Source organism: Hemitrygon akajei, unplaced genomic scaffold, assembly GCF_048418815.1.
Source record: "Hemitrygon akajei unplaced genomic scaffold, sHemAka1.3 Scf000044, whole genome shotgun sequence".
In the NCBI taxonomy this organism is placed as follows: Eukaryota; Metazoa; Chordata; class Chondrichthyes; order Myliobatiformes; family Dasyatidae; genus Hemitrygon; species Hemitrygon akajei.
In genome coordinates, this window is record NW_027331930.1 from 2,639,024 (window position 1) to 2,664,760 (window position 25,737).

Genomic DNA, 25,737 nt, shown 5'->3' on the forward strand with positions numbered 1-25,737 from the left:
CTCAGACTGCAAAACATCTCCTTTAAAGTTAAACATCAGAATAGGAACCCCAGCAGAAAGTCCAGAACCATGTGAAAACCAAACATCGTTCCTCCACAGGGATTTCCATAGTTTAATGTCTTCAGTCACAGAGTGTGACTCGTGGATTAAAAAGAAATCCACATGTTTATGCTGGTTTAAGAACAAGAATAAAGCCTTACGTTTAACAGTGTGACTAAGTCCCCTGGCATTAACGAGAAAAAAAGTGAGAAAGACAGTCTCATGAGAGACTATATATACACAGAAAAAATATCTTCATTTCTAATAATAAAAGTATAAAAAACTATCCCAGTCCTACATAAACAAAGGCCAGACTGGAATATTAGCAGAGATAGTAGACCAGTTGCCACAACAACATGTTACCGTTCTGCTCGGATCTCTTTTCCATCAATGAAAGCTCGAGTACCAGCAAACAAAGCACGCTTCCCATCTTTTCTAGTAGCCTCCACCAGCGGCCACAGCTTCTGTCGGGCCAACCTATCAGCTGCAGTCAAGTCCTCGGCGAACCTCAGCCTCTGCGAGAGCAAGTATTCATCTTTTCTGGATTGTTTGCATTCCAGATCACTCGTGGTTCTGTTTGAAAATCGAATAATGGTCAACCGAGGCATCTTATGTTGGGCCGACCCTTAAACCCTGCCTCAAATATATACCGCCCGCCCCCTTGAATTCCTCCATTCTTATCCTTGAATTCTTATTTCCTCTTATCCGACCGAGACGATGGACAGCATCCACGCGTCGTCGAATCTCCTCGTTGGACTCCGGAGTTACTGCTTCGCATATTTGAGTTACTTTATTTTTAATATTTTCATCTCTTTGCTCTGGAATGTCGAGGATTTCAGATTCCACCTTCTCCAATAACGCTCGGCCTCAGCTCCAAAGTCTGAATTACCTTTTCGTGGTCCATACAAGGCCCATTGATTTGCACGACATCAGACTTCAGGGTGTTCACCTCTTCAAAGATAAAGTCGAGGGTTTTCTTAATGTCATCAATGGCGTCCCGGACTGAAACCCGCCATCCTCGCGTAATTCCCCATCTCACGTGGGGAGTATCGAACGCAGATATCCGGCGAAAGCAGCGCCGCTGCTGGACAGGAGGCGGAATTACGCGACTGGCTCCAGTCTCGCGCTCCGCGATAAGAGAAGCGATCCGGGAGCCAATTCTGTCAAAACCTTTGGGATTTAAAACTGGCGCACGGCCATGAAAGGTAAGGTCGGGACTTAAAGGGGAGGGGGGGAGTTAAATGGGAGGGGGGAATCGGCCAAAGTGTCCTCATCTCGTGGGCGGGGATGTTCACACATTCAGAGGTTCACGCGGTCCACACTCTTCGTCCAGCTCTGGGTTCCTGCAGAGATCTCAGTTCCTTCCTCCCGGTCTCACTGAACTGATTCCCACCCAGCCTGAAACAGATGGAGGAATAAAGATGAAATAAACAGATTACACAACAGTATCAGTTACAGGAGACTGTATTTTATCACATCGAACATTAACAGAAACACTCACCGGATCCACACCAGACTGGGGAGAGTCAGTATGAGGCGGCGGAGACCGGGGACAGATCGATCTGTGAGAGAGTTCCATCCTAGGTCCAGCTCCGTCTGTGATAAATTTGTACTGAGAGCGGAGCCGAGATCCTCGATACCAGAATCTGTGAGACCGACATTGTCCAGCCTGGAGATGAGAGAGAGCGAGGGTGAAGGACGCAGAGAGACAGGAAACGGAGCAAATCCTCGGTGTTTATCAGTAACACAATTACTGATCACATTAATGTTCAGTGTCAGACACTCAGTGACTGTAAACACAATCTCCCACAGTCTGGTACTTACACCAGTTTCTGTATTTTACACTCCGGGTTCCTCAGAGCCGTGGACACCAGTTTCACTCCTGAATCTCCCAGTTCATTATCACTCAGTTGCAGCTCCGTCAGTGATGGGTTTGTACTGAGAGCGGAGGCGAGATCCTCGGCATCAGATTCTGTGAGACCGACTCTCTCCAGCCTGGAGATGAGAGAGAGAGTGAGGATGACGGAGACAGAGACAAAGGAGACGCTGCAGATCCCAGTGTTTATTAGTAACGCAACTACTTACCGCAGTTTCTGTATTTTACACTCCGGGTTCCTCAAACCCACAGACATCAGTTTAACTCCGGTATCTCCCAGCTTATTATCACCCAGGTATAGCTCCATCAGTGATGGGTTTGTTCTGAGTGCGGAGGCGAGATCCTCGGCACCAGAATCTGTGAGACCGACTCTCTCCAGCCTGGAGATGAGAGACAGTGAGGCAGAAGGACACAGAGAGACAGCAGACGGTACAAATCTCCAGTGTTTATCAGTAACACAGTAAATGATCACATTAATGTTCAGTGTCAGACACCCAGTGACTGTAAACACAATCTCCCACAGTCTGGTACTTACCCCAGTTTCCGTATTTTACACTCCGGATTCCTCAGAGCGCAGACACCAGTTTCACTCCGGAATCTCCCAGGTCATTTTCACTCAGTAGCAGCTCCGTAAGTGATCGGTTTGTATTGAGTGCGGAAACGAAATCCTTGGCACCGGAATCTGTGACACCGACATGGCTCAGCCTGGAGATGAGAGAGAGCGGGGTGAAGGACAGAGCGAGACAGGAGACGGTACATATCCCCAGTGTTCATCAGTAACACAACTACATATCTCGTTAGTGTTCAGTGTCAGACACCCAGTGACTGTAAACACAATCTCCCACAGTCCCGTACTTACCGCAGTTTCTCTATTTTACACTCCAGGTTGTTTAGTGCCGCCGACACCGGTTTCATTCCAGAATCTCCCAGTTCATTACGCCCAAGTCTAAACAAATTGATGAACAAAGTGATTCAACCCGTGTGTCTGAGGGAATTTCTCTCACTCAGATATTTCAGAAAAAATTAAAACAGTCAGTAAATCACCGGTCGGAGTTCCCATCACCGTCAATGTTCCTCACTGCCCAGCTCCAGGGTATTTACCGAATGTCAGTAAGTTTGTCTGTCAGCGTGACACTGTAAACTCCACATATTCTGTGTCATTCACCAATAGTTAGAAACGTGTTCCAGACGTGGGAGGGTCGGGAGGGGCGGGGTTGAAGGATGGGGGAAAGTCCCGCAGTGAGGAAGATTTGTTAATGGGAAAGTGTCGATGGGAGATGGTGGAAGCGAACCCACCTGAGGAAAAGGGATAGGAAGAGAGACCCTGCAAGAGGATGGGGATTGAGGAAGAGAGATCACGGAGAAGACTGGAGGAGAGGTCCCTCAGAGGAAAGAGGAGACATCCCACGTGAGGAAAGAAGAGAGATCCCAGAAGAGGAAAGAGGAGTGGTCCCACAGGAGGAAGGAGAAGAGATCCCACAAGAGGAAGAGGGATGGGAAAGAGAGATCCCATAGGAGGATACTGATGGGAAAAGAAATGCCAACAAGACGAGGGATTGCACGGGAGGGTTGGATCTGAACTGAGGCCCACAGGCGGGAGAACAGATGCACCCATGGGGTCTGGGTATCTGGTAGTGAGCACAGTCACACAGGTGGACTGATGGTGACAGTCACACGCGGGGAAGGGCAGTGGAGGACAATTTCATAATGATAATTATTTCCTTCTCATAGGGACAGTCCTCTGACGATCTCTTGTCCTTCACCGGGAAGGGTGTGTGAAACTCTGACCAACCTGCTGCAGTCACGGCCATTCCCGTGATTTACTACCATTAAACAAATGGCCATTGTTTACTAATCTAAAGTCTCCACACCCCTTAACAACGAAACACAAAACCTCTCATCCTTGGGGAAATGCGGACCGATCCCCTGGTCATTTTACACAATTCTTCACAATCGGATTTACTACAACTTTGCCAAAATCACAATGGAAGTTTCACAGTTCAGAGTGAGCGATAAATCAAGTTACCTCAAATCCTGGCACTTGTGCAGCCCGGGTCCCAGCCGCTGGATTCCTTCACACTGAATGTGGCTGCCAGCCAGATCGAGGTTTATTATTGTATCACAGGACCCGATGACATGGGACAGGACCGCGCAGTCAATCGGGGTCAGTGACATTTCACTGAATGAAAGATTTTCCACAGATCCCAGTGTAGCCTGAGCCAGTCCACGATTCTGAGACTAAAACAGGAAGTGCAATGTGTTCAGGAGGCTCCTTTTACCAGCTTCACTCCTCGCGTTTCCAATCTGGCGTTCAACCTCCTCCTTCACCCAGTCAATCACCCGGCAGGTTGTTTGGTGAAGAAATGGACCCAGAAACTCGTTCAGGCCCCGAGCTGTCATTGGGGAGGAGAGACCAGCAACAAAACGCAGAAATACTTGAAATCGCCCATCTGTCGTGTTGTGGGCTTCAGTTAGGAATTTCAGGATACCTCCGGGCAGAATCTTCTCTCTCCAAAAGCTCCATCAGGAACCCGGACAGGAACTGGGAAGGCTGCAGATTGTAGTTGATCAAATCTTCACCCGTAAACACAATCTTCTTCTCGGACACTCCTCTGAAGGCCATCTGACCAACCCTGAGTAACACTTCACGGGGGTTCTCAATTTCACGGCCGTGGTTTTTCAGGATGTTGTAGATATAGTAGGAATAGAGTTGGGTGATGGTCTTGGGAACTCGCTGCGGGTCCCTGACTTTTTGTGTGAAGAAGGGGCCCAGTGCCAGAGCGAGGATCCAACAGTAGGAGGGGTTGTAGCTCATGGTGTACAGGATCTCGTTCTCCTTCACGTATTTGAAAACAGCTTCTGCCACCGTCTGATCATCAAAATATCTGATGAAATATTCCTTTCGTTCCTCACCAACAAATCCTAGGATTTCAGCCCAGATGCTGATCTCTGACTTTTCCAATAAATGTAACGCAGTAGGGCGGGTGGTCACCAGCACTGAACACCCTGGGAGCACCTTGTGTTGGATTAAACTGTACACGATGTCCGACACTTCACACTACCACTCGGGATCTGGGCACTGGTGCTTGGGTTCTGTGTCTCTCCGACTGTCAGCAAAATCGATTCTGTGTTTGAATTCATCTAAACCATCAAAAATAAACAGTAAACCCTCTGGGTTTTTCAACACATCTCTCAGTACATTCCCAAAGTAAGGATATTGATCCAGAATCAATTCCCTCAGATTTATTCTACAGTTAATGGAGTTTAAATCTCGGAATTTGAAAAAGAATACAAAATGGAATTGTTCGTATATTTTCCCTGTGGACCAGTCATAAACAATCTTTTGTACCATTGTTGTTTTCCCGATCCCCGGGACTCCGGCCACTGCTGCCGAACATCCTGAAGTTCTTTTCATTTTTTCCCGAAAACTATGTGAGTAACGATTCTGAAACAGATGAGCAATGTGGATTTTCTCCAAGTCTTTGCAGAGATGTTTCTGTCTCCACTCCTCGTGGTCTCTGCCTCTTGCCAGCAGCTCATGTTCCACCAGTGTCCGATCTCGAACAGTAGAAATGACCGTGAGCTCAGGGTATCGATGAACCAGCTGGAAAACCTTCACCTTCTCCCTCATCAGGATCGTGTTCACTCTTAGTTTTTCAGTTTGTTCCCGCAGAGTCTCCGTGTGTTTCTGTCGAACATCTGAGGAAATAGGTTGTCAATGACTGATCTGATGAACATGGAACAAAAGAAAACTTATTGAAGACATTGTTTGGAGCTCAGAGACAAAGTGTCTGAAAATGACTGATGGCACAGAAACGTTTCTGATCTGATTCAGATTCGCTAGTAAAGCCTCCACTCGCCCCTCCGTTTGTAGTTTCCTGATTCCCCGGTGTTCCAGCGAGCACCAAGTGCACACGTGATTCTGGAGAGGAGAGTGTTGTGTGGAGCGGGTGGTTTCACTGCTCAGCTTCTGTTGAACTAAGCAACACTGCAGAGGGTAACAGTGGAGGGGGGCAATGGGCAATTTAGTTCATTTTTTTCTCATAACGGATCTGATGTTGCTGATATTCCTTTCGGTTTAAGCTGTCAGTACTGAGCCACAGAGTCTTCATTCCGCAGCTGAGCGAGTCACGGTGTAACACACCGTGCATTATGTGTTAGTAGATTTGCTGATGACACAAAGGTTGGATGTGTTGTCAATGTTGTGGAGTGATGTCAAAGGGTACAGCAGGACATTAATAGGATGCAAAACTGGGCTGAGAAGTGGCAGATGGAGGTCAATCCAGATAAGTGTGAAGAGGTTCATTTTGGTAGGTCAAATATGATGGCAGAATATAGCATTAATGGAAAGACTCTTGGCAGTGTGGCGTCTAAATTCTTAAGACACTCAAAGCTGCTGCGCAGGTTGACTCTGTGTTTAAGAAAGCATGCGGTGCATTGGCTTTCGAACACCGTGGAACTGAGTTTAGGAGCCGAGAGGTAATGCTGCAGATATACAGGAACATGGTCAGTCTTCATTTGCAATGCCTTGCTCAATTCTGGCCGCGTCACTGCAGGAAGGATGTTGAACACATAGAAAGGGTGCAGGGGAGATTTACGAGGATGTTGCCTGGACCAGGGAGCATGCCTTATGAGAATAGGTTGTGTGAACTCGGCCTTTTCTGCTTGGAGTGACAGAGGATGTGAGGTGATCTGATAGAGGTGTATAAGGTGATGAGAGGCACTGATCACGTAGAGAGTCAGAGGCTTTTTTCCCAGGGCTGAAATTGCTAGCATGAGAGGGCACAGTTTTACGGTGATTGGATGTAGGTTCAGAGGAGATGTCAGGGTTAACTTTATTACACGGAGAGTGGTGAGTGCGTGGAATAGGCTGTCGGCGATGGTGGTGGAGGTGGATATGATAAGGTCTGTTAAGAGAACCTGGACAGGTAAATAGAGCTCAGAGAAATAGAGGACTATGGGTAACCCTAGGTACTTTCTCAGGTGGGGACATTTTCGACATAGATCTGTGGGCCAAAAGGCCTGTATTGTTCTGCAGGTTTTCAATGTTTCTATGTTTCATAATGGACCCGATACTTTTGACAATCATTTAAGTTTAAACAGTTAGTACTGACCCACAGAAAAGGAAGATTATTTTTGTTTCATTTTCCAGGCTGGACCAGTCGCGATGTAACACACCCCGCTCTATTCTACAGTCTCTTATTCTCCGAGGAGCTGGTACATGAACTCAGGCTATACACACCTACCACACCTCTACAGTCTCCTCTGCTCCAGGGAGCTTGTACATGAATTCAGGCAATTCCCTGATGTTGCCCAGTACAGTAGGAACTGAAAAGGATGGCAGCAGTAATAGGGGACTCTATAGTCAGAGGGACAGGTAGGCGATTCTGTGGACATTAAAAGGGGCACAGATGGTACTTTGTCTCCCAGGTGCCAGGATCCGAAATGTTTCTGGGCACGTCCACAATATGCTGAAAAGAGAGGGTGCGCAGCCAGCGGTCATGGCACATATTGGTATCAATGACACTGGAAGAAAAACAGGAGGTGGTCTTGAAGGAAGCTGAGAAGCTGGAACTCATAGTAATCTCGGGATTGTTGTGTGTTTCACACGATAGTGAACGTAGGAATAGAATGAGGTGGCAGACAAATGAGCAGCTGAAGAATTGCAGCGGGGGCAGTGATTCAGGTTTTTGGATAATTAGGACAACCTCTGGGACAGGCGTGCCCTGTCCAAAATGGATGGATTGCACGAATACGAGGGGGACCAATATTACGGCGGACAGATTTACTGGAACTGTTGGGAGTGTTTTAACATGGCAGCGGTGTGGGAACCAGGATGATAGAGCTGAGGATGCGCCAACAAGCTCAAGAGTAGATGATAGGTGTAACATGAATGTAAGGAAGGAGAAGCTCATGATTAGGTTGAAATGCAGACAGATCGAAGTGTTGAAATGCACCACACAGGCAAAATTCACACAGGTAGACCCCATTGAGGGACACGGCAACTACATTTGCAGCAAGCGTTTGTTGCTCGAGGAACTCCAGCTTCATATTGATGAGCTGCAGTCCGAGCTTCATACACTGCGACACATCAGAGAGGGGGAGAGTTACCTGGACTCTGTGTACCAGGAGATAGCCACACCTAATAGATTAACTAATGTAGATTGCAGTCAAGCACAGGATGGTGTGGCTATGAGTGAGGCAAGTAGGGGAATCCAGGGGGTAGGGCTGGAGGAGATGCAGGCCTTGCTCTTGTCCAACAGATTCGAGGCTTTAACTCCCTGTGAGCGGAGGAGCGGGGACTGTGGGGAGGATGAGCAACTTGCCCATAGCACCGTGGAGTGGGGGGCCATTCCAGAGGGGGGAGTCAATAGAAATGTTGTAGTAATAGGGTACAGTATCGTCAGGGGGATAGATAGGGTTCTCTGCAACCGAGAGCGAGAGTCCCGAAGGCTATGTTGCCTGCCTGGTGCCAGGGTTAAGGACATCTCTTCTGGGCTGGAGAGAAACTTGCAGTGGGAGGGGGAGGATCCAGTTGTCTTAGTACACGTCGGTACTAATGACATAGATAGGACAAGGAAGAAGGTTCTGTTACAGGAATATGAGCAGCTAGGGGTCAAATTAAAAAAACAGAACCTCAAGGGTAATAATCTCTGGATTATTACCTGAGCCACGAGCAAATTTTGCTAGGTGAAATAAAATTAGGGAGATAAACGCGTGGCTCAAAGACTGGTGTGGGAGAAGTGGGTTTTGTTTCTTGGGACACTGGCACCAGTACTGGGACAGGAGAGAACTGTTCCGGAGGGACGGGCTTCACCTGAACCGGGCTGGGGTTAGTGTCCTGGCGAATCATATAACTAGGGCTGCACAGAGGTCTTTAAACTAACTAGTGGGGGGGAGGATTCTAGAGCAAATAATTAAAAAGACAATGGAGAAGGTAATGGATGTAGGTAAAAGTGGAGGGATAAAAAGACAGAATGTGTCAGGAGGGGAAAGAATGTACGGAGATAAGCGTAAAGTTGTACAAAAGGAAAAGGTAGGAAATGTGTCCAACATATTTGAAAGTCCTTTATTTGAATGCACGTAGTATTAGGAATAAAATTGATGAGTTGATGGTCCAAATAATTACGTATGGTTATGATATTGTGGCAATTACGGAAACATGGCTGCAGGGTGACCAGGACTGGGAATTAAACATACAAGGGTATTCGACAATTAGGAGAGACAGGCAAGAAGGAAAAGGAGGTGGGGTGGCTATGTTAATAAAGCAAGAAATCACTGCAATAAAGCGAAATGATATTGGCTCAAAGGATCAGGATAATGAAACAATTTGGGTAGAAATAAGAAATAGTAAAGGGAAAAAAGCAGTGGTGGGAGTAGTCTATAGGCCTCCAAACAGCTGTAACTCAGTTGGTCGGAGCATAAATCAGGAAATAGTTGGGGCTTGTAATAAGGGAACAGCTATAATTATGGGGGATTTTAACTTTCATATTGACTGGACTAATCAAGTCGGACACGGCAGCCTTGAAGAAAAGTTTATTGAGTGTATTCGGGATGGGTTCCTTGAACAATACGTTACTGAGCCGACAAGGGGGCAAGCAGTCTTAGATCTGGTCCTGTGTAATGAGACAGGACTAATAAAAAAATGTCCTAGTAAAGGATTCCCTTGGAATAAGTGACCATAACATGGTCGAATTCCATATTCAATTAGAGGATGAGAGGGTTGGTTCTCAAACAAGCGTACTGAGCTTAAATAAAGGAGACTATGATGGTATGAGAGCGGAATTGCTTAAAATGGATTGGGAAAATAGATTAAAGGGTAGATCGGTACTTGATCAGTGGTGTATATTTAAGGAGTTATTTTACAACTATCAAGAAAAATATATTCCACTGAAGAAAAAAGGGTGTAAAAGAAAAAATAGTTATCCGTGGCTAAGTAAAGAAATAAAGCGAAGTATACGACTAAAAAGAAAGTTATATAAGGTAGCTAAATCTAGTGGGAAGATTGAAGATCGAGAAGCTTTTAAAGATCAGCAGCAAATAACAAAAAGATTGATTAAGAAGGGGAAGATAGATTATGAAAGTAAATTGGCGAAAAACATAAAAGTAAGAGTTTTTATAGTTACATAAAAAGAAAGAGGGTGGCTAAAGTAAATGTTGGTCCCCTAGAAGATGAGACCGGGAAATTAATGGTAGGGGACATGGCGATGGCGGAAACGCTGAACAAATATTTTGTATCAGTTTTTACAGTACAGGACACTCAAAATATCCCAACACTGGATAAACAAGGGGCTCTAGGGGGAGAGAAGCTAACTACGATTCAAATCACCAAGGAAATGGTACTTGATAAATTAATGGGACTGAAGGTGGATAAATCCCCTGGACCGGATGGCTTGCATTCAAGGGTCTTAAGGGAAGTGGCGGTCGGGATTGTGGATGCATTAGTGATAATTTTTCAAAACTCGCTGGACTCGGCAATGGTCCCGGCAGATTGGAAAAATGCTAATGTAACTCCTTTATTTAAAAAGGGCAATAGACAGAAGGCTGGGAATTATAGGCCCGTTAGCCTAACATCTGTGGTTGGCAAAATGTTGGAATCGATAATTAAGGAAACAGTAACAGGGCATTTGGATAAACATAGCTTAATAGGACAAAGTCAGCTTGGCTTTACAAAAGGGAAGTCATGTTTGACAAATTTGTTGGAGTTCTTTGAGGACATAACATATAAGGTAGATAAAGGGGAACCAGTGGATGTGGTGTATTTGGACTTCCAAAAGGCATTTGACAAGGTGCCACACCAAAGATTATTACTTAAAGTAAAAAATCATGGGATTGGGGATAATATTCTGGCATGGGTGGAGGATTGGCTTTCTAACAGAAAACAGAGAGTTGGGATAAATGGTTTATTCTCAGACTGGCAGTTGGTGACTAGTGGTGTTCCGCAGTGGTCGGTGTTGGGACCCCAACGCTTTACAATCTATATTAATAATTTGGAGAAAGGGACTAAGTGCAACGTATCGAAGTTTGCTGATGACACAAAGATGGGAGGGAGTGTAATGAGTGCGGAGGACATTGAAACCCTGCAGGGGGACATAGATAGGCTGAGTGATTGGGCAGACATTTGGCAGATGAAATATAATACTGACAAGTGTGAGATCTTGCACTTTGGCAGGAAAAATAATAGAGCAAGTTATTATCTAAATGGAGAGAAACTGGAAAGTGCTTCTGTGCAAAGGGATCTGGGGGTCCTGGTGCAGGAAACACAAAAAGTTAGTATGCAAGTGCAGCAGGTGGTCAAGAAGGCCAATGGAATGATGGCGTTTATTGCTAGGGGAATAGAGTATAAGAACAGGGAGGTCTTACTGGAGTTGTACCGGGTATTGGGGAGACCACACCTGGAGTACTGCGTGCAGTTCTGGTGTCTATATTTAAGAAAGGACATACTGGCTCTCGAGGCAGTGCAGAGAAGGTTCACTAGGTTAATTCCGGAGATGGGTGGGTTGATGTATGATGAGAGGTTGAGTAGATTGGGACTCTACTCTTTGGAGTTCCGAAGAATGAGAGGCGAACTCATTGAAACATATAAGATTGTGAAGGGGCTTGATCGGGTGGGTGCGGGGAGAATGTTCTCAATGATGGGTGAAACGAGGACTAGGGGGTATAATCTTAAAATAAGGGGATGCCGTTCCAGGACTGAGATGCGGAGAAATTTCTTCTCTCAGAGGGTAGTGGGGCTGTGGAATTTATTGCCCCAGAGAGCTGTGGAAGCTAATACACTCAATAAATTCAAAACTGAGATAGACATTTTTCTGGATAAAAGTGGCATTAGGGGATACGGTGAACATGAGTGGACATGAGGCTAGGTTTAGATCAGCCATGTGATCTCCTGGACCAGTTTTCGATAGCCTGGATGGGTCGGAGAGGAATTTTCCAGATTTTTTCTCCTCAACTGGCAACTCGGTTTTTTTTCCCCGGGTGATCACATGGGTTTGGGCGGGATGAATAATAAAATAAAATGGGCGGCATGGTGCCCCGTTGTTTGGCATTGTTGCCTTGTGGGATTCGGTGAAAACTAGAGTTAAGATTGGATCAGCCATGATCTTGTTGAATGGCGGAGCAGGCTTGAGGGGCCGATTGGCCTACTCCTGCTGCTATCTCTTATGTTCTTATGTAATTCAAAAGGGCGCAGATGCAGAACAGAATGCGTTGTATTTAATGCGCGTAGCATTCGGACCAAGGTGGACGAACACTTGGTGCAATTATACATCGGTCGCTTTGATTTTGTGGGCGTCACTGAGTCGTGGCCATAGTTGGGACCTCAAGATCACAGGACATACTTTGTATCGAAGGACAGGCAGGACGACTCAGGCGGTAGTGTGGCTCTGTTGATTCGTGATGGAATTATATATTTAGAAAGACATGATATGGGGTTCAATCCTTGTTTAATCTTTGTGGGTCAAGATCCGAAATTGCAAAGGTGAAAATAAACATGATGAAAATTATATTAGGGCCTCAGAATAGTAGCCAAGAGGAGGGGTTGAGATTGAAAAAGGAACTGGAAGAGGCATGTAATAATGGTAATGACACTATTGTAATGGGGGACTTCAATATGCAAGGGGAATAGGAAAATCAAGCATATTTAAAGTGTTGGCTCGCAAGAGAGGGAATTTATTGAATACCAACGTGATAGCTTTGCAGAGTATCTTGTGCTTGCGACTACTCAGGAAAAGGCTATCTTAGATTGGGTGTTAATCTATATTAATAGGTAGCTTAATGCAAAGGAACCTTAGGTGGCAGTGATCAGAACATGATGGAATTCAAACAGCAATTTGAGAGTGAGAAGCATAGCTTACATATATCAGTAGCGCAATGGTATAAAGCGAATTACAGAGACATGAGAGAGGAGCTCTGCCAGGTGGATTAGAAAGGATACTAGCTGGAATAGCGGCAGAACATAGATGGCTGAAGATTCTGGGAATAGTTCACAAGGCGCAGCATAGATACGGTCCACAGACGAAGAAGTTCTTAAGCGGCAGGGGCAGGAAACGGTGATTGACAAAGGAAGTTAAGGACCGCATAAAAGCCAAGGAAAGGGCATATATAATGTTTCAAAAGTGAAGGAAATTTGGATGAAAGGAAACGTTTTAAAATCTAACACAAGGCAACTTAACAAGCTATAGGAAGGAAAACGATGATATATGAGGGCAAGCAATCCAATGATATAAAGCAGGATAATAAACATTTTCTCAGTAATATAAAGAGTAAAAGTGAGTTGAGAGTTCAAATTGAACCACTGGAAAATGATGTTGGTGAGATAGTAATTGGGGACAAAGAAATTTCAGATAAACCTAATGGGTACTTTGTATATGTGTTCACTATGGAAGACGTCAGCAGTGTGCAGTGGTCCTTAAGTAGCAGGCAGTAGCATTGAGTGTCATTGCTATGACAAAATAAAAAGTACTCGGCATACGAAAAGGTCTTAAGTTGGATAAGTCACCAGGGCATGATGGATTACGTCCCAGAGACCTGAGAGCGGTTTCTGGAGAGATAACCGATGCATTGGTCATGATCTTTCAAAATTCACTTAATTCTGACATGGTCCCGGAGGACTGGAGGATTGCAAATATCACTCCACTCTTTAACAAGAGTGAAAGGCAAAAGGAGGGAAATTATAGGCTAGTTAACCAAACCTCGATGGTTGGGAAAATGTTGTAATCTCTTATTAAGGTTGAGGTTTCGAGGTACCAAGAGACTAATGACAAAATAAGTCAAAGTCAGGATGGTTTCTGTAAAGGGAAATCATGCCTGGTAAATCTGTTCTTCGAGGAAATAACAGGAATGGTGAACAAAGGAGAGTCAGTGGGTGCCATTTACTTGGATTTTTAGAAGGCATTTGATAAGGTGCCACATATGAGACTGCTGAACAGGATAAAGTCCTATTGCGTTACAGGAAAGATACTGGCATGGATAGAGGAATGGCTGACAGACAGGAGACTGCGAGTGGGAATAAAAGGGGCCTTTTCTGGTTTGTTGCCTGTGACCAGTGGTGTTCTTCTGGGTCAGTATTGGGACCGCAGTTTTTTACATTGTTTGATCAATGATTTAGATAATGGAATTGATGCCTTTGTGGCAAAGTTTGCGGATGATAAAAAGATAGGTGGACGGATAGGTAGTGCTGAGGAAGCAATGCGATTGTACCAGAAAGAAGACAAATTGGAAGAATGGGCAAAAAAAGTAGCAGATGAAATAGAGTGTTGGGAAATGTATGAAAATGCATTTTGGTTAAAGGAACAATAGTGCGGACCATTATCTCAATGGGAGGAAGGGCCAAACACCTGAGGTGCAGAGGGACTTAGGAGTCCTCCAGCAAGATTCACAGAAGGTTCATTTACAGGTTGAGTCTGTAGCAAAGTAAGCAAATGCAATTTTGGCATTTATTTCAAAGGGAATCGAAAATAAAAAAACAAGGAGATAATGCTGAGCCTTTATAAGACTGTAGTCAGGCCACGCTTGGAGTATTGTCAACAATGTTGGAACCCATATCTCAGACTGGATGTGTTGTCATTGGAGAGAGTCCAGAGGAGATTCACGTTGATGATTCTGGGAATGGGGGAGGGGGTTAACATAGGAGAAGCGTCTTGGCAACTTTGGGCCTGTAATCACTGGAATTTGCAGGAATGCAGGGGGTGGGGGGTGGTAATCTCTTTGAAACCTACTGAATGTTGAAAAAACCAGATAGCGTGGATATGTACAGGATGTTTGTGGTGGGCGTATCCAGAACTGAAAGGCACAACATCAAAATTGAGAGGTAAACATTTACGACAGGTAAGGAGGACTATTGTTACCAATGAACAGTGAATGCTGGAATGCTGTGCCACAGACTGCAGTGGAGGCCGTGTCCATGGGTATATTTATGGCAGAAGGTCTTGATTGGTCAGGGCATCAAAAGATATGGTGAGAAGGCAGGTGTATAGGGTTGAGTAAGGGGTTAAATTTCATAGATGTCTCCAGGTGCACAGCCGAAGACCCGGACGGTAAAAGGTGTTCTGGAAATTACAGATGGTTACATGTCCTCCAGCCACAGCAACAAAAAATGTCTCCCATGTTTAGACAGTCTCTAATCATATCACGAAAGACAGGTATTCAGACTCTCAGAGTAAAAGAAAGACTTTGAGATTTCCGTTCCATCGCTTACCTTTCAGACGCACGGGCACTTCAGATAAACCCCGCTAAGTGTCCATGTAGGCGAACTGGCCGTCACCTGTTCAAACAGATTAACCTGCATGAAGTCTGTTCTTTGTAATACTGTAAATTCATTAGCATTTACATCTGTAACACATAGTGTATTGTTCACCGTACCACGTTCCCGTATTTCATTCAATATTCTGCTCAGCTTCGGTAAATGATGGTGTAGTTTCACAAAGGATTCCCACATCACCCTCCGGGCTCCGGTGCCCTTCTCCATCACCAGATCCAGGAGGAGTTTGGAAGCAGCCGCTCGGTTTCCCTTCTCCGCGAACTCAGTCACGCTCTGTAATGAAGAATGGGGAATATATTGAGGAGCGGAGAGATGGGTACAAATCTACCCTGAGCATGGACAGTCCCAGCACTTTCTGCTCGACACAGATCGCTAACAGCCATTGAAGTGTTCATAGCGGGAGAAAGAATTTTAAAAAGCGAGAGGTGTCAGTCCGGACATTCTGTGTCACAGATTGCGCAGTAATTATCACTTAGCAATGTTTAAGTGGAGCAGACATAGGGTGAGTGAGCCAGAGATAGTGTGGAGAATTGAGGCTTAGTGTCAGAGACGGTCCAGTGAGGCTTTAGCTAGAATTTGGGTAATATTTTAGCTCCCGTTTTTACGGTTAGAACAGTGGGAATGCCAGGCAGGATAGTGGAATGTTCTTCCTACAGGGTGTGGCAAGACAAGGAGAAATCCAGTGTCCCTGACAAGTAGAACTGGAAGAAGTGCATCCAACTGCTGCTTATTACAGACTGTGCTAAGGAACTGGAGCTGGAGCTGGATGAAACCGAGATCATTCAGGAGGCTGAGAGGTTGACTGACAGGATGTACAAGGATGGAGCTATACACAAGGGGCAGGACTCAGGTAAGTGGGTGACTGTCAAGAGGGAGAAATCAGAATATGTCACTGCAGAGAGCCCCTCTATAACAGAACAAATTTTCTGTTTCCGGGTATGACCTAGAAGAGAAAAGCCATGTCGATTATACCTCTGGCACTGAGTTTGGTTTTGTGACTCAGAAGGACTGAGAAGAGTGAGCTGCATTAACAGGGCGAATTCTGCGGTTAGGAAAACAGACTGGGGATTCTGTTGACGACAACAAGATTTCTGGATGGTGTGTTGTTAAGCTCGGGGATCTCTCGCATCGAGTCTGAAACTTTCTTAACGTCAGGGTGATTCGCCGGATGACGTAAGAGCAGGAAGTGTGAGGAGCTCCTGCAATGTGTGTTCATGGATGCTAAGCCAAAGCGCAGGACCCCCAGGGTTGTGTTCTCAAGATCGCTATCCGTACCAGGTAGTAGTGAGGCCTGAGGTAGGACGATAATACAGTCTAACGTGTGGCTGATGAGATGGTGCATGACTGAGAGCTTCAGATGTTGGGATGATCGGGCTCTCTTCCAAGGAATTTGGGACTTGGACAGACGTGTTGGTTTTGAAATCGAGTTGGAGGGGGACTGATACCCATGGGGGAAGGTTTGTTAGCGCTGCATAGGGAGTGGGGATGTGTTAAATATGAGCAGGGGAATGAAGAACCGGAGTGGATAATGGAGCGGTTGTGTGGGAAAGTCAGGAAGCTAAAGGATGAGCATCATGAAGCTATTTTTTTTCCGAAATCCGTATTATTTCAATGTAAAGAGTGTTGTAGGAAAGGAAGATGAGCTTCACGCATGGATCAACACATTGAATTACAGGATGGCGACTATTGATGTGATTTGGTTGGAATTGGTGAAGACTGGCTTTTCAGCAATCCAGGGTTCTGTAGCGTTAGACATGATTCAACAGACCTGGTCGGATTACAGAAGGAGTGGTCGCTTAAGGGAAAATATCACTGCATTGCTCAGACTGGACAGACTGGAGAGCTCATCTATTGAGCCTACATTGGTGAAACTGAGCAATGAGAAAGGAACGACCAGGTTAATGGGATGACATTGTTCATCACCCAATAGTTACTGGGACTTAGAGGATCAAATTTGCAGAGAGATCACAGACAGTTGCAAGGAACATCGGCTTCTGATGGTAGGTAATGTTAACTGTCCATTTACTGGCTGTGATATCCACATTTTAAAGGGCTCGATGGGATTGTGTTTGTCAAATATGTCCAGGGAAGTTTCCATAATCTATACATTGCGCTCGTGCCTGTAAACAGCACATACTGGAATTCTATCAGGGTACAAGATACGGCAGGTGACAAGCATGTGTGCAGGGATCTGGTGATCATAATGCCATTAGTTTAAAGATCATTATGGGCAAGGATGGGGCTGGCCCTCGGGTTAAGAATCTAAATTGGAGAAAGGCCAACTTCAGTAGCATCGGAAGGGATCTGACGAAATGGATTGGGATTGGTTGCTTTCTGGTAACAGATGTGCTTGGTAGGTGTGAGGCTTCCAAAACTGATATTTTGAGAGTACAAAGTTTGAATGCATGAATGACCACAAGTACAGATTGAATCTTACTGACAGATTAAAAGGCAAGGGTATCATATTCAGGGAACCTAGGTTTTTGAGAGATATTGAGGCCCCGAGCGCATCATAAGTACAGGCTCGAGGGATCAGATGAGGCACTTGATGAGTAAAAGAAATGCAAGAGTTACTAATTCAGAAAACAAGAGGGCTAAAGTACGGCATGAGTTTGCGCTAGCAGACAAGGGAAAGGAGAATACCAAACTCTTCATCAAATATATTCAGAACAAAATTGGTCCTCTTGAAGTTCAGAGTGGGCCTTTATGCATGAAGCTGAGAAAAAGTGCGGGAGATTTTAAATCAATTTTTTTGAATTTATACTTAGTCAGGAGACATACAGAGTAGTTAGAGTGAGGCAAATCAGCAGTGAGATCGCGGACTCTATACAGATTACAGAGGAGATATTTACTGTCTTGAAGCAGGTTAGGGTAGATACATCCCTGGGGCTTTGCTTCGTACCTCGTTTGAGGCTAAACAGAGATTGCGTGTGCTTCAGTAAAGATATTTTAAATGTTTGATGCGGAAGTATTGGAGGATAGGTAATGTTGTTCTGCTGCTTGAAAGTCTGTAAGAATAAGCCAGGGAATTACAGGCTGGTGAGACTGACACCAGTGATGGGAAAGTTACCGGCAGGTACTCTAAGGGACTGAATATGAGCATTTGGATGGGCAAGGATTGATTAGGGATAGTCAACACGGATTTGTGCCTAGTAGATCCCATCTAACCAATCTTATAGCTTCTCCAGGAATTTACCAAGCAAATCATGAAAACAAGTTAGTGGAAGTTGTCTACAGGGATTTCAGCTAGGCCATTGACGAAGTCCATCATGGGAGCTTTGTCAATAAGATTTAAGTGGCTTGGCATTCATGACATGAGAGTATGCTAGTTTAGATAATGGATTCACGAGAGAAGCTAAGAGTGGCAGCAGAGACATGCTTCTCTGACTCTATGACTAGAGGTGTGCGGCAGGGATCTTGTTGTTGTCTGTCATATGTATCAACGCTCTGGATGATAACGTTCTAAACTGGGTCATCAAATCTGGTTGACACCAAGGCTATAAGAGCGAGAAAGGTTATCAGAGATTGCAGTGGGACGTGGAACAGTTTAGAAATGGTGGAATGTAGATTGGGAGACAGAATTTAATGAAGACACGTGTGAGGTGATGTACTTTTTGAGGATAAACCACGATAACACTAAGACATTGAGAGGTAGGACATTGAACAGTGCGGTGAAACTGAAGTGTCTGGGAATACAGATGAAAAATCTCTTGAAAATGTTGTCGAAGTTAGATGGCGTTGTAAAGCATTTAGGACATAGGTCTTCATAAATCAAAATATTGAATACAGAAGTTGGGATATCATGTCGAAATTGATGTAGCACAGGCTAATTTGAAGCAATTTGTGCACCTCCCTCTCGAAAGGATATCAATAAAATTGAACGTGTGCAGAACAAATTTAAAGATTGTTGTCAGGACATGAGCATCTGCGATCGAGGGAAAGTGTAAATAGGTTAGGAAATTATTCCATGGAGTGTTGGAGAACCAGGAGAGATGTGATAGAGGTATACAAGTTCATTAAAGGTATAGACAGAGCAAGTGCCAAAAGGCATTTACAACTGAGGTTGGGTGGGTCTGGAATTGGAGGTCCTGGGGTAACGATGACAGGAGAAAGGCAAAATAACCATATAACAATTGCAGCACGGAAACATGACATCTCGACCCTTCTAGTCCGTGCCGAACGCTTACTCTCACCTAGTCTCACTGTCCCGCACTCAGCCCATAACCCCCCATTCCTTGTCTGTCCATATAACTATCCAATTTTACTTTAAATGACAATACCGATCCTGCTTCTACCACTTCAACTGGAAGCTCGTTCCACGCTACCATTCTCTGAGTCAAGAATTCCCCCCTCGTGTTACCCTTAAACTTTGGCCCCTTCACTCTCAAATCATGTCCTCTTGTTTAAATCACCCCTACTCTCAATGGAAAAAGCCTATCCACGTCAACTCGATCTAACCCCCTCATTATTTTAAATACCTCTATCAAGTCACCCCACAACCTTGTACGCTCCAAAGAATAAAGACCTAATTTGTTCAGCCTTTCCCTGTAACTAAGGTACTGAAACCTAGGTAACATTCTGGTAAATATTCTCTGTACTCTCTCATATTTTGTTGACATCTTTCCTATTATTCGGTGACCAGAACTGTACACCATACTCCAAATTTGGCCTTGTACGATTTTAACATTACATCCCAACTCCTATACTCAATGCTCTGATTTATAAAGGCCATCATACCAAAAGCTTTTTTCACCATCCTATCCACGTGAGTTTCCACCTTCATTATGCACCATTATTCCTAGATCACTCTGTTCTACTCCATTCTTCAATGACCTACCATTTACCATGTATGTCCAATTTGGATTATTCCCACCAAAATGTAGCACCTCACACTTAGCAGCATTAAACTCCATCTGCCATCGTTCAACCCACTCTTCTAACTGGCCTAAATCTCTCTGCAAACTTTGAAAACCTACTTCATTATCCACAACGCCATCTACCTTAGTATCATCTGCATACTTACTAATCCAATTTACCACCCCATCATTCAGATCATTAATGTATATGACAAACAACATTGTACCCAATACAGATCCCTGAGGCACAACACTAATCACCCGCCTCCAATCTGACAGAACTACTTTGTGTCATCTCCCATCCAGCCACTGTTGTTTCCATTTTACCACTTCAATATTAATACCTAACGATTGAACCTTCCTAACTATCCTTCCGTGCGGAACCTTGTCAAAGGCCTTGTCTAAGAATACTTTACATTAATTTACCCACCACTGACGTCAAACTGACAGGCCTATAATTGCTAGGTTTACCCTTAGAACCCTTTTTTAAACAATGGAACCACATGAGCAATACGCCAATCCACCGGCAACATCCCCGTTTCTAATGACATTTGAAATATTTCTGTCAGAGCCCCTGCTAGTGAATATCCTGCCAGGACCCAGAGATTTATCCACTTTTATATACCTTAAAGGCGCCAGTACTTCCTCCTCTTTAATCGTCTTAGTTTCCATAACTTCCCTACTTGTTCCCCTTACCTTACACAATTCAATAGCCATCTACTTAGTGAATACCGAAGTAAAGAAATTGTTCAAAATCTCCCCCATCTCTTTTGGCTCCACACATAGCTGTCCTCTCTGATTCTCTGAGGGACAATTTTATCCCTCACTTTCCTTTTGCTATTAATATAACTCTAGAAACCCTTCAGATTTATTTTCACCTTACTTGCTAAAGCACGCTCGTATCTTCTTTTAGCTTTTCTAATTTCTTTCTTAAGATTCTTCTTACATTCTTTATATTCCTCGAGAACCTCATTTACTCTATGCTGCCGATATTTATTCTAGATATCTCTCTTTTTCCTAACCAAGTTTCCAACATCCCATGTCTCGCTCAAACGTTGAACCTTTCCTTTCAACCTAAAAGGAACATAATGATTCTGTACCCTCAAAATTTCATCTTTAAACCATCTCCATTTCTTTATTGCATCCTTCCCATGAAACAAACTGTCCCAATCCACTCCTTCTAAATCCTTTAGCATCTCCTCAATGTTAGCCTTTCTCCAATCAAAAATCTCAACCCTGGGTCCAGTCCTATCCTTCTCCATAATATGAAGGGGAATTTGTTCACTCAGAGGTTGCTGAGGGCGTGGAACGCGCTGCCATTGGAATTAGTCGATGTACATTCGATTTGAACATTTACGATCAGTTTCGATAAGTTCATTCAATGGGGGAGTTATGTGCGTCTCCAGAACGTGTTCAGATGAATGTCAGGTCGGTGTGGACTAGATGAGCAGAAGAGTCTGTTGCTGTACTGTAGAGTTTGATGACTATGGGTAGGTCAAAGTATGGCAGGGTCGCTGTTGATTTTCCCTGGGGTAACTGCTGGTGATCCCCAGCAGGTTTACACTTCCCTGCCGGGATCAGAGGGAGATGGGGAACAGTGTCAGCCTACGGCTGGGAATTGGCAGTGAGGAGCAGACAGCAAATTCAGAACTATTGTGCCTGTGTGACAGACCAAAGCCAACTGGTGGTAATGTTGATTAAGAGGTTTGGATTGAAATTGTCAGCTGCCTCACGTGGAATGTGGTGTTCAGTATGGTGTGTGGCTCTTCACTAAAATTCAATCTGGGTGGCATTAGGTGAATGCACTCCAGTAGCACAAGGACCATTTGTAATTCGGTGTTAGCTATTCTAATGCTGCACTTCCAGGTGTTAACAGTATATGCTGTAGTAATTACAAACTCAGATTGGAATAGTCACAAGAAACAGAAGGTAACAGAAACATGAGGCATGTTCGGATATTGATCAAAAAAGGGTCAGTAGTTCAAATGAGAGACGATAATCAGTGTGGCCTGGTCAATTGCAAATCAGGGTGAAAGTAGACTCGAGAAATGAGATGAGAAATAGCTCACTATATATTTGATTTGTGGGAATCCCGTGGGTCATCAGGAGAACACAGATTGGTGAATAGGCATTAAGGTTGAACACTGGGAACCTGATCTGATACCAAAAACAGTGATGTAAAGTGGTCCCGTATCCACTTGCAATATCCGTCAAGTGACATTTTACTAAAGTCACCTGTCAATCATTGTCTGTATCCTAACCCGTCTAAAAATGAATGTGTTCCGACAATTGGATAGAGGATTGTATTGGTGAATATAGGTTCAGTGTTTCTGCAGATGTAAACTCTTTTCTTGATGTTAACCCCAAGCATTGCAGGATTGTCATAGCCCAATGGTGCCGTTGTGCCTGTTCTGTCGGTCTGTGATTGATTCAGTAGAATCTACACTGAATCTATGTTCCTTCCACTTACGTGATACTCCCGCTCATTGAAATGATGATCATGTGTTAACATGAAGCCGACTCCCTCCACGCCCTCCTCAATCGCCTGCTCCAGTCGCTCCGTGTAGAATCTCGTCAAACCGGAACAGGTGGTGATCCTCACAATTTGACAGGAAGGCGGAGATTGCAGAGTCAGATCTGTAGTCAGTCACAGAACATAAAATAGTAGAGTGCACCATGCGTATGCCAACACGATGCCGTTTAAACCAATCCCATCTTCAGGAACATGGCCAATGTCCGTCTGTTCCCGCCCTCTCAGATGCTGCTGGGTATCTGTTTCCAGTCCCTCCCTCGGCAGCACATTCCAGACATTGATTACTCTCTGTGGAGAACATGCATCCTAAAGCCCCCTTAAACTTTACCCTCTAACCATAAGCATATTCCCTCTGGGATTTGTGGTGAAACTCGTCTGCACCCTGTCCACACACTCATATCATTCTCGTGATGTGGTTACCAGATTTGTGCACAAAACTGAAAATGTCTCTTAACCAAAGTTCATCCAGTTATTACCCATCTGTAACAAATACCTCAACTTATCGTTGGCACACTACCAACTGTGTTGCCACTTTCAGGGAGCTGCGCATATCCATCACAAGACCCGTCCGTACATCAATCTTATTAACGCTTCCCGCATTCACCGTGCACATCGTTGCGAACTTGACCTCCCAAAGTGCAACTTCTCACATTTGCCCTAATTACCTGTACCTGGTGATTCTCTGTTCATATTTCTACAGTGTTTGTAATTGGAACCAACACTTTGACAACAGTCCCAAATTTAGTGAACTCCGCCAACTCTGTAAATCGACGAATCATTCCACTCATGGAGTTTTGCATCATAGTTCATTATTGATTTATTTACATCACACACGGCGCATGGTGAAACAGTGAACCTTGCGGACTCTACTGGTCCAGACCTTCAGCCAGAATAATGCTTCAGCAGTCCTGACTCTTTCTTATGTGCCCAAGACATCTCTGAAATCAATGAACAAATTCTCCGATTAAGATGCCTCTAACCGAAACGTCGATAGTTAATTTCTTTCTACAATACTACCTGACCTGCTGAGTTCCTCCAGATTTTGTACGCTGCCCTCTCTGCTTATCATTTTGTTTTTCTTTAATCCTGTTCGCCAATGTCATTTCAGTAGCCACCACCACCCACCCCTGATTCCCTGTTTAAAATTTCGGTCACAGAAACAGACACCGGGAAACTATCCTCACCTCCATTGTGCAACAACCCGAAAATCCGGGGAGAACTCACCATTGCCCTTCCAAAAGAGAAAGCAACATTTGTTTCAACCACTGGCTGTTGAAGGCATATCTCACATCAGGATGTACCAAATACTGACAGAAATTCTGTCTGTTCCCTGGACTGTTACCTTGCTCGCTGCTGTATTCCTGTCTGAGTTCCGCCCACACCCTCATGGTAGCGGAGTGATTCGACCATCTCCTTGTTAGATACCTGCGCTGGAGCTAGTGAATTGTTCCAGTGCCCAAGGTCGCTTTATCAGTCAGATCAATGACCCCGCTTGATGGTACTTTCTCTCTGCCCCTTAATCGATGAAGTTTATTCCTCTGAACTACTGGTGATCTGACCTCACGTGTACCAGAAGGACAGAGCTTTAATGACAATGAGCCCAATGAACATACCTGTGTCCATTCTGACTTTGGTTGAGTGTCATCCTCTTGTTTGCCGTCCGGGTGGAAGAAAGCCCCGCCTGCTGGCAATGACCTGAAATTACACAAATAAAACAGAGTGCGACCTTTACTCTGCCCTTGATAATTTAAAACACTTTTGTAAGGTCATTGCTCACTCTCCTACATTCCAGGGAGTAAATGGAGATTGGAACAAATACTTCCAACTGTAGACAAAGTTCAAGAAGTTAGCAAGAACATATAAGGAAACTCTCTTAACGAAGCGTTGCATTGAAGCTGAAGAAACCAACAAAATTGGAAAAAAAAACAAGAGATCTGTTGAAGAAAATTAGAGAAATCAAAGGAACATTTCATGTAGAATGAGTATAGGAAAAAACATCGGAAGCTGAATTATTCTCACCTTAATTCCCCAAGAATATTATGGCAACGTGGATACTGTGTGCCGTGTCTTACAAGTTGCCCCTCTCACTGTCCTACGTGGATCTCTCATAACCATGGCAACACACAATGCTGGAGGAACTCAGCAGGTCAGGAAGCATCCATGGACAGTCAATATTGTGGACCGAGTCCCTTCATCAGGACTGGAATGGAAAGGGGAAGGAGCCAAACGATTGACTGATTTGGAAGGCACGGCTCGTTGTTCTGTGAGAAACAGTGTTCAGGGTCTCTGTGTCCGTGCACTGTCCTTGCACATTCTTCTGAACAGGGAGCGGCCGTTCTGCTGAAATCAAATCCAGACCGGTTCGACAAGGCACTGGTGTTCAAATGTGAAGGAAGTTTAATATGTTATTTAAACCTTTCTGCTACATGGCGCGATGTAAAGAACATTACCTGTAGACTCCAAGGAGACTGCACTTTATTTTTCCATAGATGCTGCCCTGCTTGCAGAGTTCCTCCGCCATTTTGTGTCTGCTTCTCGGATTTCCAGCATCTGCTGATCTTCTCTTGTTTCAGAGAGATCGGTGACGGGTGGGATATTTCGCATGTCACTACCAGGGTAAAAGATGCTTTCTGCTCGCACTGGTTAGAGACAACCCTGGAGAGTATTTGTGGTTGACGGCAAAGACCTCGTTTGTCTGAATCCATTTGGACAATAACTGACTCGTTAACATGAACACGTCAGGACTCCCTCCTCCCACTAAATTCACTCCCGATCCCGACCGAAGCGGAGCCTCGCTGTAAATGTTGAATAATGGTACAGAATCATAGAGAACACTTACCTCTGATGTTGTAACCGGACAGTGTTCAGTGTGGTCCCGGGAAATCAGTCTGACTACCCGGGTGACCGACAATGTTCCTGCACCGGTGTTCTCACCCTGTACGGAGAGTTGAGTCGGAGCTGCTGCTCCCGAGGCCACTCGGCTGTGATGTGTCCGTCGCTCATCAGATTGACAGGGCCGGGTGAGCCGGGGTAGAGCTGGACGGCCGCGTTCCGGGTCACACTAACTCTCACTGGCTCAGGACGGGTCTGACAGCGGGAGGAGGCGGGAGTGGGATCATGTAGCAACCCTAAAGAGGAAACAAACAGGCTGCGTTAACCTTTCTGTCCGGATTTC

At 44.8% G+C, this 25,737-nt stretch overlaps 2 protein-coding genes across 2 annotated transcripts in view; one reads left to right on the plus strand and one right to left on the minus strand.

The window, feature by feature from the left end:
• The window catches only part of LOC140720517 (uncharacterized), a gene marked incomplete at its 5' end in the record, with an annotated part of 422,150 nt that overhangs the window by 219,778 nt on the left and 176,635 nt on the right, over nucleotides 1-25,737 (plus strand). The window lies entirely within an intron of this gene.
• Nucleotides 875-25,557, minus strand: LOC140720510 (uncharacterized). Its single transcript, XM_073035354.1, has 10 exons — nucleotides 25,402-25,557; nucleotides 24,176-24,257; nucleotides 22,500-22,666; nucleotides 15,275-15,446; nucleotides 14,632-14,695; nucleotides 2,775-2,861; nucleotides 2,125-2,295; nucleotides 1,864-2,034; nucleotides 1,541-1,708; nucleotides 875-1,256 (listed from the first exon to the last, which is right to left on the minus strand). The coding sequence occupies exons 2-10, from the start codon at nucleotides 24,183-24,185 to the stop codon at nucleotides 875-877; spliced, it is 1,392 nt and encodes a 463-aa protein (XP_072891455.1). The 5' UTR covers nucleotides 24,186-24,257; nucleotides 25,402-25,557.